This window comes from Pelodiscus sinensis, chromosome 12 (assembly GCF_052426305.1).
Source record: "Pelodiscus sinensis isolate ZL-2025 chromosome 12, ASM5242630v1, whole genome shotgun sequence".
NCBI classification, from domain to species: domain Eukaryota; kingdom Metazoa; phylum Chordata; order Testudines; family Trionychidae; genus Pelodiscus; species Pelodiscus sinensis.
Window position 1 is genome coordinate 29119936 of NC_143063.1, and position 15073 is coordinate 29135008.

Genomic DNA, 15073 nt, shown 5'->3' on the forward strand with positions numbered 1-15073 from the left:
CACTGGCCTTACTCATCCTTTCTCTCCCGTAGCAACCCTCAACTGTTCCTGATGGCCACCTTCCTGCCCGCCTCCGCCGTTGGAGGCTCTTGAATCCTATTGGTGATTGCCAGTGTCAATCATCGTAAACTGTGTGGCGCAGGTAACCCGGCGCTCTGGCTGGCGAATTGGCTGCGGAGGGCGGTGCTGTGGCGCCGCGCGGTGAAGGTAGCGGTTCGGCGAAGCTAAACGGAGTCGGTAGGGGGCGGGGCCTCAAAAGTGGTGCGGGCCCCTCCCAGGGCGGGGGGATAGTCTCACGGCGCTGCTGTGAATGACTGGCCAGTCTCGTGCCCAGGTGGCCCCCGAAACCCCTCTCGTGGCTCGCGCCGCAGCCGGCTTGTGCTGCTGCCCTGACCCATCCGCCGGGGCCCTTGGTGCACTGGTCCCCCGCCCCCATACTGGGCTCTCGGGAAGGGTCCTGTCCTGTAGCGCACGTGCTGCGAATGTCTGCCCCTGGGAAAGTGGGTGGTTTTTTCTGGCAGAGCTGCAAATTCCCAACGCCACTGACTCCTAATGGTTGGTTCTTTTTCTTAAAAAGTCTTGTTTCCTGGAGTCATGTGATTACAGGGGGAGCCTAAATGCGTTTGCAAAGCTTCTGACCCTAGTGGGTTGCAGAGAAAAGCATAGGAATGTGAACCCAAAAAGGCTCAAAACCAAATGGAAAAATAATAATAAAAAAAGCAAATCCCATAATTAGTGGGAGCCGTTAACTAATTTCCTAATTTGTGGGAGCCTGCCTCTGGATTTTTGAGCATTCACAAATCTTGCATCGTTGTTCTATTTAAAATAAAAAAAACCTTTCGAGATGACTAAAAGAATTGAAAGGGCTTTTCAAGGGGCTGATAGCTGAAAATGTGGAGCTACACTTTTTTTTTTTTTCCAATTAATGGCACAGCTGGGAATAAAACCTACTTCCCCTGATTTCTAGGCCTGTTTTTTAACTACAAAAATATCCTTCCTCCCGTTTTATTATTTTAACCATCTAATATAGTTGCATTTTGGAGGAGTGGCTAGAGAACCTGTTGTAGATGGCTGTAGCTGGACTAGATTGTTGGATGGATTTTGAGGCTGGGTGGTCTGGGATGAAATAACATTTTTCACATTCCCCTGTTTAGCTTTTGCTAAACTAACACAGGAAAGGAGTTTAAATGACAGCAAAAGAAATTACACCTGTCAAAGCAGGAGCTGTCAGTGTCCCTTACGGACATGTGATTGGAAATGAGAAATGGAGAGGGTCACAGATAGCTCAAGGATTACAAGGTAAGCATGTAATTAAAGCACCAACGTGTACAAACTAGTCTACATATAGAATAACTCTTTTCCAAGTGGTTTTAATACTGATTCCAACTAATCAAGCAAACTGCTTGATCCTGTATAGAATTTAAAGTAAAACTGCTACTCTACGGCTGCGTCTAGACTGGCAAGTTTTTCCGCAAAATCATCTGCTTTTGCGGAAAAACTTGCCAGCTGTCTACAATGGCCGCTTGAATTTCCGCAAAAGCACTGAAAATCTCATGTAAAATAGTGATAGAAATGTAGCCATGTTAGTCTGGTGTAGCTGAAACAAAATACAGGACTGGGTAGCACTTTAAAGACTAACAAGGTGGTTTATAAGATGATGAGCTTTCGTGGGTCAGACCCACTTCCTCAGATCAAATAGTGGAAGAAAATTGTCACAACCATATATACCAAAGGATACAATTAAAAAAATGAACACATATGAAAAGGACAAATCACATTTCAGAACAGAAGGGGGATGCGGGGGGGAGGAAGGTAAATGTCTGTGAGCTAATGGTATTAGAGGTGATAATTGGGGAAGCTATCTTTGTAATGGGTAAGATAGTTAGTGTCGGTCTCAACAAAGACGCTAACTATCTTACTCATTACAAAGATAACTTCCCCAATTATCACTTCTAATACCATTTGCTCACAGACATTTACCTTTCCCCACCTCTAATATCATTAGCTCACAGACATTTACCTTTCCCCCTCCCCCCCCCACATCCCCCCTTCTGTTCTGAAATGTGAATTATCCTTTTCATATGTGTTCATTTTTTTAATTGTATCCTTTGGTATATATGGTTGTGACTATTTTCTTCCACTATTTGATCTGAGGAAGTGGGTCTGACCCACAAAAGCTCATCATCTAATAAACTATCATGTTAGTCTTTAAAGTACTACATAGTCCTGTATTTTGTTTCAATCTCATGTAAGATTGTCAGTGCTTTTGCGGAAAAACTAGGATGCTCCCATTCGGGCAAAAGTCTTTTTTCGAAAGACTTTTGCGCAAAAGGGCCAGTGTAGACAGCAGATTTCTTTTCCGCAAAAAAGCCCCAATCGCGAAAATGGTGATCGGGGCTTTTTTGCGGAAAAGCGTGTCTAGATTGGCCACGGACACTTTTCCGCAAAAAGTGCTTTTGCGGAAAAGCATCCTGCCAATCTAGACGCTCTTTTTCCGTTAAAAGCATTTTCGGAAACTTTTCCATTAAAAGCATTTCCGGAAAATCATGCCAGTGTAGACGTAGCCTACTGGTTTAAAAGCTCCTATTTTTCCATCATAGCATTGTTTTCCATATCCTAGCTTCAGTCCAATCACACAGCCTGTACAATGCAAATGAGAATCTGCCAGTAACCTGAGTAAGAAGTCATTTCTTTGCAAATGCAGACTCTGGTCCTGCAAATGGAACCATGAAAGTAGACCCCAATTGTTGACCTTGGAGTCTATATGGGTATAGCATCCACATTAGTGGGTTTGTGTTCATGATAAAGCCATATCTGGGAAATGCTTTTAGAATCACTTAGAAGTTTAGCGGGAAGTCATAACAAAAAGCCTAGTTTTGTTCAGAATATGATTTACTGAACTGAGTAGATATTAACATGAGTAATGCCAGCCTTCTACTCCCCTCTTACTCTTTTTCCTCACAATGCAAACATACTTCAGTCTTTCCCATTTTAAAAACACCATAGATGTCACTTCTCTAACTACCACCCCTTCTCCCTTTTATCTCTTATATTGTTGTGTGAGGCTGTTTACAGTTGCTGTTTGGAGCTTCTCTTCTCCAGTTCCATGCTAGACCATCTCCACTCTGGTTTTTATCTCTTGCACTCAACTGAAACCCCTTTTGCCAAACTCTTTAATGACCTCTTCTGACCCAAATCTCAGAACCAATGTTTCATCCTCATTGATCTGTCAGACACCTTTAACACTGTCAACTGAGCTGATGTTCTCTCCTGGTGTCTGTGACTGTCTTCTCCTGCTTCTTCTACTTTTATAATTACTCCTTCATTATGTCCTTCTGCTTTATATCAAGGTTCCACACAGGGATGTGAAAAGTTAACTGCTAAGTATTACCCAATTAGGATGGTGCTTACCGGTTCTAGTTAACTGGTAACCTGTGGGGGCTGGAGCAGTTCCTCACCTGCTGCAGGCAGGGAGCTGATCCAGCCCTGCAGGGGGTCTGCCGCTGAAAAGGGCTATTCTCATCCAAAGCAGTCCCACAGGCAGGGTTTGGGAGCCAGCAGCCACCCCAATGCAGGACTTGGGGGCTGGGATCCCACTTCAGCCAATTAACCAGTTAAACGTTAAATCAACCTGACGTTTAACTGATTAACAGGAACTTTGTGGGTAGCAGTTGGGTTACTGATATGCTGAGACCACCACCTATCATGCCGATCGACATTGTCTTGCTATTTCCTTGTACTCTCTTGTCTGTTTCCAGCCCTTGTCTTATATTGGTTTGTATGTTTTTGGGACAGAAACTGCCCTTTTTGTTCTGTATACAGTGCCTACCATGGGGAGGTTTTGGCCTGTGACTCGGGTTCGTAGGTGCTATACTAGTACAAATAATACACATTTTTGCAGAACTGGAGGCTCCATTTTTTAAAGGATACAGATTGACATCAACATAGAAAATATATAGTCAGAGGAGAATGAAAGCTTTTGTAAGACAGAGGGATATTAAAAAGCAGTTAATTAGGTAACTGTGAAAAATATTATCAGTTACATGGTTACACATTGCAGCCTTTGCAGCCCAGCCAGCTCCCCAAGAGTGGGGCCGGCAGCCAGTATATGCTAGTGTATCAGAAGCAGCAGCATGGGGCAGCAGTCAACTCTTCCAGGAGCCGATGTGTGTTGGAAGCCAGCTCCCAGCATGCACTGGATCCGCATGCTGCCCCACTCCTGAGGAGCTGGCTACTACCCTGCGCTAGGCAACAACATGGGATGACAGCTGGCTCCCATCTGCCGTCCAGCTCCCAGGGAGCCAGTGTGCACTGGGAGCCAGCTTTGCAGTTACTACGATAAGTTTGTAACCACTGACAATTTTAGCATTTATTCAATTACACAATGGTTGGGCAGCTCCTGGCTGATACAGAGGCAGCAGCATGGGTGAAGGGGGCTGCATACAGCCGATGAGCCCAGGCTAACTAATGAGTCCATTTGCATGTGTACACTTTTACATCCCTACTTTTAAGTCAGCTCCCAGCCATGCTCCTGGCCACACTCGCAGGGAGCTGGCTGGCGCTACCTACTGCAGGGTCTGATACAGAGGCAGCAGTATGGGGTGGAAGCCGGATTCTCAGGAGCAGGCGTGTAACCATTATGGCAACCAATAAGCATGAGCTGCTAATCATTTGCATAGTTACTCTATTATGTCCCTAGTAAGGTATACACCAGGACTACTCAACACACGGCCCACAGCCCATTTGTTTGTAGCCCGTGGTGTGGTTTGGGTTTACATGGGCTCAACACGCAGCCCGCAGGTGAGAGCCAAAACAAAAAAAGTAGTCAATATAACGGTCTTCTATTGATATGTGTTTTAGTAGTTAAATTCCTGTACTTTCACTGCTCATTAAAAGTGCTGTCATATGGGTAAATCAGGTAAATAGTGCATTTTATTAATATCAATAGAACTGACTTTAATAAGGCCTGTATGTTGTGTAGTTTTGCCTTAATCTCTGTATTCAAGCCTAGCAGTGTGAACACCTATTTGCATATATTTGCATGTACATTGCAGCCCTTGGCATGTGCTATGGGTATCATTGTGGCCCTCAGGGCTTCTAAAGTAGCCCTGATATACACCATATAGCCAAACAAGCTTTTTGAAGTCAGTGAGACTTAACCACATGCATAAATGTTTGCAGGATTGGGGCATTAAGTTCCTGTATTTTTATGAAAAAATATCCAGGCAATATAAAACTGTTTTGTATTGTTACAATTTTCTTTTTCCAATCTTATTTTTAAGGGAAAATTAAGGTAATTCTTGAAGATGGTTTAGGACTTGTGGATTTTCATCTTTCAAACAGATCTTGCATTTTATATATTTCTGAAGCAGATTTGGTGGCAGGAAATGGTTTCAAAAGACGTCTCGTTCGGTTTAGAAATGTAAGTTCTACATGAAGTTTAGAAAGGAGACGGAGATAAAGCTCACATCACAAAACCTTAGGGTTTTACCCCTTAACAGAAGAATCCACATTAATAAGAGAGTTTCATTATTCCAAGCTTTAAAAATAGAAAAAAATGTAATAATCAGATTTTTTATGGCTATTTTCTATCCTATTGTACTTGAATTCATTAATAGAAAGCTTTCCATCTGAAAACTGACCGAGCATGCACTAAATTTGTGTAACCACTTTTGTTTTCTAGAATTTCAACTAAAGTATTCCAGCAAATACTGTGGTTCATGCCTAGACACATATTGACTTCTTTTTAGGTTCATGTAGAAGGGGGTGTTTCATGTACCTTTCTCTCTCCACCTTCTTGAATACTGACTGCCTGATGAGCAGGCCCATTGGAGAAGTATTACTAGATAAGTAGTCTCCAATCTTTTTAAGCACAAGATCACTTTTTGAATTTGTCAGTCCAGGATCTACCTCAAACCCAAATACCCTTGCCCCGCCCCTTCTTTGAGGCCCTGCCCTTGCCCTTACCCCTTTGCCAAGGCCCCATCCTCCTCACTCTGTGAAGATGGGGTGTAGGGGAGCGGGAGAGAGTGACATTAGTGCCTCCTGCCTGTCTCTCCCACCCTGCAAAACAAGCAGGAGGCTCCCAGGAGGCGGCTCTGAGGCTCTAGGCAGGAGCAGCAGGGCAGTGGGGAGAGGGGCAGCTGAAGTGCCTCCCAGCCAAACCAGTCAGGATCACCTGTCAGAGGCTCCAAGATCTACCAGTATATCCTAATCTACTGGTTGGTGACCACTGTACTAGATGTATGATTTGTTTCACCTCACTTTTGTTTCTCTTTTTCAAAGGCCAGCAGTCTTCATGGAATTGTGTTAGTTGAAAAAACCCAGATAAGTGATCAATACTTTCCAGCAGTGCAGAAATTTATTGTGCTAGAACTTGGAATGACATTGCTTCCAGTGGCCAATCAGGAAGAAGCATCTCAACTTATTATCCAGCTAGTAAGTATTAGGGTCTCTACCAGTGAGTAAACATTGATACACGTCTGAAAATGTGTTGCTTTTTTCATGTCTCAGCAACTTGTATTCTGAGTTAAGAGTTAGACATGATCCTCTCCTGGATTTTCAATGCTGCATTGAGCATTGACTGCAGAATAGAGAGGTGTCACAAAAAACTTACCACTCCATTCTTGTCACTTCTAACACTTCCATGCCAGTTTAAGAATCAAAGGATCAAACTTGGGGGGAACTGAACTTGGATTCTACACGTGGGCATAAGAGGTGTCATTGAAATGTTTCAGCAAGTTTTCTTCACTGAAAATCTTTGTCCAGTATGTGCATGTTTAGGGCTTTGTCTTCTCAGGCTAGAAGTATTGTCTTTATATTTGTTGTCTGACTGCTATTCTTCTACTTGCTTAATTGTTCATTTATCTGTTGTCTGATGTAGTAGAAAGCAGCAAACGGTGGGATCTGAGTACTACTTCATGATAGGAAAAAAATAGATGTTTCCTTAAGACTTGGCATGCCCTCATCTACATTAATGGGAAATGCATGTTCACCTTACCAAAATGATTGGTTGATCAAAAACACTTCATTGTGAAGGAATCACAAACAATTGAAGTGTTGATAATAAAGGTCAGGCAAGACAAAGCTCTGCTTAAAGAGTTGCTTCAAAGCAGACCCCAGGAATGAAAGCCTCAGCAGAAAAAATACAACACTGATCTGATGTAGTAAAATTTAGTTTTACTATGAAAACTGACTGCTCCCAGTATATTTTCAGGGTCATATTTGCTTTCCTTTGTGTCAGAAATAATTTATACTGCCCTTTGCTCCTGCTGGTATTTGAGTCAGTGAATTGTAGAGAGTAATCTGGATTCTTTTTCTTCTTGTGCACCATCAGCAGAAACATGTACTAAACTTGAATTACAGACTAACCAGTTACAGTTGTGAAGAGACCATGAGGTTTGCAGTTACCAGTGAAAAATCTGAAGACAAAGTTGTACATCTGTAGAGAGGACATTGTTTGGCCTTAGAATCTTTATTACAAGTTGCTGAGTGAAATGAAAATAATGTCTTCTTTCAGACCTCAGATTGTGGGCAGCAGTTAGAAAACCCTTTTTTTTTTTTTTTTTTTTTTTTTTGGTCAACTTGGTTAATTGGGAAATCTTGGGAATACATTAAATATGCCACTTTTAGTGTTCTTCTTAAGAGTAGGACTACATTTTAATCAACATGAACTGATGACTGATCAGCACTCAGATTTTAAACAATTCTGTTGTGTATTTTCTGAGGCGTATTCCATTGACATTCCTTTTTTTTCTTGATTCATGCAAAATTTCATGAAGCTTTTGAATAAGTATTCCAAGGAAGAATATTTAATCTGCTCTCAACACTGCATAATTTGTAAAATCAACTACATGCCTACATTTTGACATCTGAGTCTTTTGCAAGCTTACAAAGAATCTATTTCTTGGAGTATAAGGGGAGGGCAGCCCAAGGCTGTGGTAGTGTCTGCAGAAACGGTGTCAGTAACCTCTTTTGCTCTTAAGAATGGGTGAGTATGAAGAATGTGAAGTCTCCTAGGTGCTATAACAAAATTTAGATCTGCTTTTTTGAGAACAGCTACTGCCCTCCTCTGATCTGCCCTGTTTTCGTCCTGCATCCAGCCAACTGTATAATTCCACTTTTCTTCCCTTTATGTTTCTCATGGCTCTGTCTCTTTCAGCTAAGTGGTAGAATTTAGTTACATTGCATTTTACTCTCAAACTGCATATTAACTGGTAAATAGATAGAAGTGCTTTAAATTAAAGAGTAAATTCTCTATAATGAAATGACTTAAGAAAAACAAATCAGGGCTATGCTAAGTGGAGCTCAGCTTCTACTTTCTTTTGTTTCAGGTCCATGAGCAAAGTAAAGATCAGACTAGTAACCCCTTTCTTCGTAAAAAATGTTCCCAGCTACTGGAGCCATCAATACTTCGAACAGTCCAGCAGATTCCAGGTGTTGGGAAAACAAAAGCTCTACTTCTACTACAGCAGTTTGTAAGCATCCACCAGCTTTGCAATGCATCTGTCCAGGACCTCGAGCTAGTAGTAGGACAAGCAATAGCACAACAAATTCATGCTTTCCTTTCACAGACAAAGTGACATTAGCTCATTAATATCTCAGACAAATGTGAGGGCTTTCCTCTTTGGAAGTGGAAAGTAATCTCTGAGTTTTATGGGTGGAATTGTTTTTATAGAACAATACAAGCATGAATTCCTATGTTGAGGGCACCACTGTCACTTGCAATCAGCAACTGAAAGGAGATGAGCAGGGCTCTTGAGATTTCAGCCTTCTCCCTATGTTATAGATCCACCCCCACCACCTGTTATTCCCCCCCAATATAAACTCTGCTTACATTGCCAGATCTTCTGTGGATGTTTGTCTGTATATCTGCATTTACAAGTTCGGATCTGGCCTTTTATATTTAGTGTTCTGAGTTCAATTTTATGGTGGTTGTCAAGGAATCATTTGAGTTTCTCATTGTGAGTGAGTTGTATTTTATTCTGTTATATCTGAGTTCTTGCTTTTTTTTTTAATTCTGTAAACCTCATTTGGGCCCAAGATTAGATGCCTTTTTGGTCATGCCATTTTGTTCTGTTCATTTTAATGGGTCTAGCATAAGTAAAAGATGTAATTCTGAGTCCATGGTTTATTACTTTGGAGTAGGGATGTTAATGTACAAGGTTAATCAATGAGTTACATGCAGCCCCCTCATTCTGTATCAGAGGCATCAACAGGGGAAGCAAGGGCACATGAAACTGGCACCCCACGCATACCAGATTCTGCTGAGCCGACTGACACGCCCCACCACCACCACCTCCACTCTGTATATTGCCTGGCAATCATGACAAGCATTTTTTTAAATTTCAAATGGCTGATTTCAGTAAATTATGTAAAGCAAGAAGTTTCTAATCTATTGCAAACCTCTATTTCCAGGACTGGATAAGAGCCATAGATATCCTTAGAGCCTTGATTAAAAATTACTTTGGAGCTAAGATCCTTACATGTCAGACAGTTTTTGTGCTGCACACAAAAATACCCTTTATTTTTCAAATACAATTTGCTGTAGAATTGATGACTGATGTAACTCCTAATAGTTTTGATCATTTAAAAATAAACTAGTTGAGATGAGCTGTAGTGAATCTTCTGCTAGTTCCTAGAAAATGTCAGTTTTGAAAAATGATTTGGTACGGTGTGGGCTGATATGTTTACTTTGCTAATAAGATTAAATTATGAAGATGAAGTGAACCCAAGGGAATATGTATATGAACACTATTGAGTTAGGCTGAAGGTTATGAAAATATTAAAGATCCACAAATGTGACTTCATAAATATAATGTATTGTAGGAGGATACAGCAACAGCACATTATTCAGTTCTATTCCATGGACTATCAAGATATCAACAATTTGTAGTGTATCACCCTCCACTGACTGCAGCCTGCATAAATGTAAAAGTTCTGCATCTGTCCATTTGAAATTTAGTCTTTCCTAGCCTGCCACAAGATGGCAATCTAATTCTAAGTAGAGCAAATGAACATCTGAAGTAGAGACTAGTTGACAGTATAGTTGACTAGTAGTTCCCCTCCCTCTTGCTGCCTTTATCTGATAGAGGCAGCAAGGGAGAGGGAAGAGGCAGCAAGGGGAAGGGAGAAGAGGGGAGAACTTAAAAGCAGCAGCACAGCGTGGAGCCAGAGGTCAGCTGGACCTTGGCATTTCAAAGCGGCAGTGCCACTTGGAGCCCGGGATCAACTGGGGAGACCCTGGACTCTGTGCAGAGTACATTTCAAAGCTGGCACAAGAGTCCCAAGGGGGACTGAGTTCCCTGCTTGGGCTCTTGCGCATTTCGAAGTGGAAGCGTCCACGTGGAGCCTGAAGTCAGCAGGACTTCCCGCTGGCCATGGGCTCTATGTGGTGTTCCGGCTCTGAAATGCATAAAAGTCCCCGGTGGGATTCTTGTACATTTTAAAGGCAGAAGATGTGCTTGTATTGACTAGTCAAGTAGTCAATGGAAATTCCATCAACTAGTCGAGTAGTAAATTAATTGCTAGTTAACATCCTTAATCTGAATGCGGGGTGGGCAATAATTTTTGATGGGGGGCACTCCAAGAACTTGCTAAGTGATCAAGGGCCACACTCTTCCATTAGCGCAGAAGGGAGCTAGAGGAAGGGTATAAGATGGGGTGCAGAGGGTTTGGATCGTGACCTGGGGCAGGAGTGCAGGAAGGGGAGTGGAGGGTTGGGTGGGAGGCAGAGTAGGTACAGGCTCTAGCCAGGAGGCACTTATCTTAGGCATCTCCAGCGAGACTCAGGGCAGGCTCCCTTCTTGTGGCATATTGCTCAAATCAGCTGGCAACAGTCCTGCATGTTTCTCTGTGAAACTGGCCAATGGGAGCTATGAGATTGTACTGGGGAGAACACACAGCCATCCCTCCTCCCCAGAGGGCACATCTCGCAGAAAAGCAAATGGCTTCCACACCTGGCCACTTCAAGTGGTGTGCAGGGCTGCAGGATGATGCCAAGACTCTGGAAAACTTTTATAATACTTGTTTTGTAATGTTGCTAGTTTTAGTGTTATTTGCAATATAGCTCAACTAAAGTCAAACTTAAGAAAGCGGTCTGCTAAAAATGTTCTTTATAAAGAGGAGTCTGTTAGCACATAGCTTCAAAATAAAGTCAACTGTGAAACACTTGTAGTTACATTGTTTCATCTAATCAGTAGCAGAAGCAAAAAAGGCATTACTAAATGGTAACATGATTTTTTATTCTTAAATAAGCTTTTAAATCTAACATATTTACATCTGTCATAACACAAAACCAAACATGAGTTAAATTATACCCATGGTGTCAAGATGTACATGTACACTTTTTTCCTATTAGTTTAGTGTTTTGAGTATCAAACAGCATACATCTACTCTGTAGATAGCATCTTGGTCTAACACTACAGTGTTAGCAACTTTAAAACAATCAAAATATATAAACACAAAGGCCGTGTGTCTACATTGGCGCGATCTTGCGCAAAAGCTTTTGCGCCAAAACTTGCTGCCTGTCTACACTGGCCGCGAGTTCTTGCACAAGAACACTTACGTTCTAATGTATGAAATCAGTGCTTCTTGCACAAGAATTATGATGTTCCCGCTCAGGAATAAGCCCTCTTGCGCAACTGTTCTTGCGCAAGAGGCCAGTGTAGACAGGCAACATGAATTTCTTGCTCAAGAAAGCCCTATGGTTAAAATGGCCATCAAAGCTTTCTTGAGCAAGAGAGCATCTACACTGGCAAGGATGCTCTTGCGCAAAAGCACATCTCTTGCACAAAGGCACATGCCAGTGTAGACGCTCTCTTCTGGAAGAGTTTTTGCACAAGAACTTCCGCAAAAGAGTTCTTGCACAAAATCATGCCAGCGTAGACGTAGCCAAATATTCTCTCAAGGAAATTAACACACAATTACATGTTAGATGGCTTCCCAATTTGCTTTATAGTTTGATATGAAGGATTTGGCAACTTGCAGTGTGAGCTCCTTATTCTCTTACATTCACAAACGAGGCAAATGGGACAATTGCAGGTGGAGCCCCTAGGAAGAAAGGGGCATATGTGGTGCACTCCACACAGCACTATAGAGAGGAAAGTGTCATGGTCTGCATAGTATTGAGGGCCACCTGCCCTTTCTTGGAGCACAGAGCTACACTCCTTTTTCCCCTCCACTCTCGATACCTTGCCCAGAGGCCCTGCGTGGCTGTCAGCTCCCCTGTACATTCATAAAGCGCCCTCGTCTCATTTGGCACTATCTCTCTCTCAATATATAAAAAAGTTTTTCCTGCTGGATGACAGAATGTTCCTGCCAGGCAACAAGAATGACATCAACAGGCTCTCTCAGAGAAGTGACAGCTGCCAGCGGGGCGTAGGCAAGCATAGCAAATCGAGGGTACAGCCCCTTAGTAATATATAAATGACTTAATGCTGAGTGACTGAAAACCCATTTTTAAATTACATACTTTTAAAGTGTCATAATAAATTCCGTATTGTTAATCAATGGTTATTTTAGCTATAAGTGTGAGATTTTACACACTGAGCACTGATTTTAACAAGGCTAAACAAAAAGCTTTTACTTTGAGTTAAATTATTTTTAAGTTGGAGGTAAGCCTTGTTTCTAATGAATTTAGCAAGACATTAGAAGTGAATCTTGAATTTTTTTAAAAATTAGGGCTGTCAAACTCTCTTGTAGTTGAAGTGTGCTTCCCTTTTGATGGTTAAGCCATTGCAATTATCTTTTCCTACAGCAAAATTCACTTATTTTCTACATAAGCCACTTATGATGCTCAAGTGTGAGCTACATGATAGGTAGGCTTTGTACTGTTCGTTTGCATCGGGTAAGTTTCACCCTCAATAATAGCTCTATCAAGCCTGTCTATTCTTGCTGTTTGTTCAGAAAGTTTAAATTGATGCTTATCAATTTCTGTGTTTATTAAGCCTTTAAATTTAAAAAAATCCTTCATTTTATGACTAGTACTATTATATATACAGCAATAAATAACTCCCATCTATGGTGTGCATAGAAATACCCCCAATTGAAATTCCCAAGGAGTCCAGTTTAAGCTAAAGCAGGAGTGGGGAACCAAGCCTGGGGGCCACGTGTGCCTGGATGCGGCCCCTGAGGCTCAGGACTCTTTCCCCTCCACCCCCAGCATTGTGGAATCTGCACCCTACTGCAGGACTGGAGCACACAAGATCTACTAGCCTAAGCCCCCACTAGGCTGTAGTGTGCAAGGGGAATGTGAGGAGCATGTTTCCTCAGTTGGGGGTGGTGCCACATGGGGGGGAGGGGATTGACTTCTAACTTGTGTGCAGCCCCCAAATGATTTTTCTGTGAGTCAGTGGCCCCCAATCCAAAAAAGGTTCCTCACGCCTGAGCTAAAGTTTTGTTTTTTAAACACGATTCCCCAATACCTCCTACAACTACTTCTGTTCTGATCAAACACTACATGTAAGTTCAGATTCTAAACCATTCATTTTTAAAGTTAGTTTTGCACTTATTGACCTGCAGTTTACACTGGTGTAAATGCTTAGTAACTATACTATTTGTCAATAGAGTTAGTATCTATTTACACTGGTGTAAAATATTAGCATCTAACCCCTTACATATATGTTTTGCATTTCTGGCATATACACAAAGATTCCTCTACATTTAGATATAACTTCACATTAAACAGATTCTTCTATTTAAAGACTCAGTACAATTCATTTTCAGTGTTCAGTACAGTCAAACGAGAAGAAAATTTCTTCTTAGGCTGAGAAATGCCAGCTACAGCAGAAGGAAGGCACAGGGTGCTTGCAGCCTTCTCCCTATTTTTGGCTCCCCAACTTAGAAAGGGCAATTTTGGAGTGGCTTTCTTGGTCTTGGTGATTTTATCCTCTTCCATGGTTAAGCATATCATGGAGTATGTCTTTTGCATCCCCACAGAGTAAGTAGCACTCTTATGCTGTAGGAAAAGGAATGGGGAGAAAATGTTAAAACAAAAAATCAATCATCCATAAGGATTAAACATGCTGAAGATAAAAGTTTGCACAGTGTGTGAAATCATTTTCCAAGTCAGACTGCAGTATTCTGCATTAATTATTCTAATGAAATACTTGATACAGTACTTGATATAATACTTGGTTATGTCTTGATACAAGTGAGAAAAGGCAAATGATAACAAGAGGTGTCCTTTGGTGAATCTTTCTGCAAATCTTTCTGAGAAGTGTTAAATTATTTCTAAATCTGGGGTGGGCAAAAAAGGCCTCCACAGGCTGGATCTGGCCTGCGACTGCCCTGCTGCTTTCCCCACCCACAGGCCAATCAGGGCCTGGGGACAGGGGATCGCGCAAAGTCTCCTCCCCTACCAATGGTGCATGATGCTTAGAGTCAACCAACCAGACCAGCTGGCGGTTCTCTCTGGGAGGGCGGGAGCAAACACGTGTTCCCGGCCCCCAGGCCAATCAGGGTCTGTGGGCATGGAAATACAGAAATGTCCTGGCTGCATCCCTTCCACCCGTGACCCTGCCCCTTCAGAAACTTCTGACATGACACCTCTTCCCCCCCCCCCCCCCCGGGCTAAAATTATTTCCCACCCGTTCTTGATCCTAGTACATGTTGTCAGGGGATACAATTTGGAAATGCAATAAATGCAGGAGTAAATTGGCTTTGCAAAGGGAGCTCCATGGATATCCTTTTTTCTTGGGCCTCAGAGCAAGATTTCTTGCTACGAGAGCCTGTTTTGCTTAGCTGTAAGCCCCAGTGACATTCACCAGGCTGGCCCCTAGCCCTTCTCCCCTATGCTACAGGAAGAGTTACAGTGGGGCATACCTCTAAGGGTATGTCTACACTACAGCGTTAATTCGAGTTATCTTAATTCGAAATAGTTAATTTGAATTAATCCAATTCAAATTAACACGTCTACACACAAAATGCAGCTTGAATTAGCAAATACTGCAGCCACACTGACTGGACATAGAATCGGATTTAAGGCCAGCCAGAACCAGGTCAGGCAAGGCATCAGGTCAGGAGTGTCTGTGTGTGGCTGCTGCCTGAGGCTATCTGATGCCTGTGCTTAAAG

General features: G+C 42.3%; 2 protein-coding genes across 8 annotated transcripts in view; one reads left to right on the plus strand and one right to left on the minus strand.

Moving 5' to 3' along the window:
• The first annotated feature begins 2 nt into the window (after positions 1 to 2).
• FAAP24 (FA core complex associated protein 24) lies at positions 3 to 9612 on the plus strand. Of its 5 annotated transcripts, none has more exons than XM_006114921.5 (5): positions 3 to 142; positions 1155 to 1299; positions 5283 to 5422; positions 6286 to 6438; positions 8334 to 9612. In XM_006114921.5, exons 2-5 carry the CDS (start codon positions 1188 to 1190, stop codon positions 8580 to 8582), a joined length of 654 nt encoding a protein of 217 aa, XP_006114983.1. In that variant the 5' UTR covers positions 3 to 142; positions 1155 to 1187; the 3' UTR covers positions 8583 to 9612. The 5 variants fall into 5 exon arrangements, with proteins under 5 accessions (XP_006114983.1, XP_075796238.1, XP_006114981.1 ...); XM_075940123.2 differs by having other exon boundaries at positions 56 to 207; positions 5370 to 5422; XM_006114919.5 differs by having other exon boundaries at positions 57 to 207.
• A 1610-nt stretch (positions 9613 to 11222) lies between these two features.
• The window catches only part of RHPN2 (rhophilin Rho GTPase binding protein 2), a 62112-nt gene continuing 58261 nt past the window's right edge, over positions 11223 to 15073 (minus strand). For all 3 annotated transcript variants that reach the window (XM_089781495.1, XM_014569485.4, XM_006114928.5), the window contains one exon: positions 11223 to 13957. In XM_089781495.1, the coding sequence (XP_089637621.1) occupies positions 13706 to 13957 (252 nt within the window). In that variant the 3' untranslated portion in view covers positions 11223 to 13705. The remainder of the gene's footprint in view (positions 13958 to 15073) is intronic.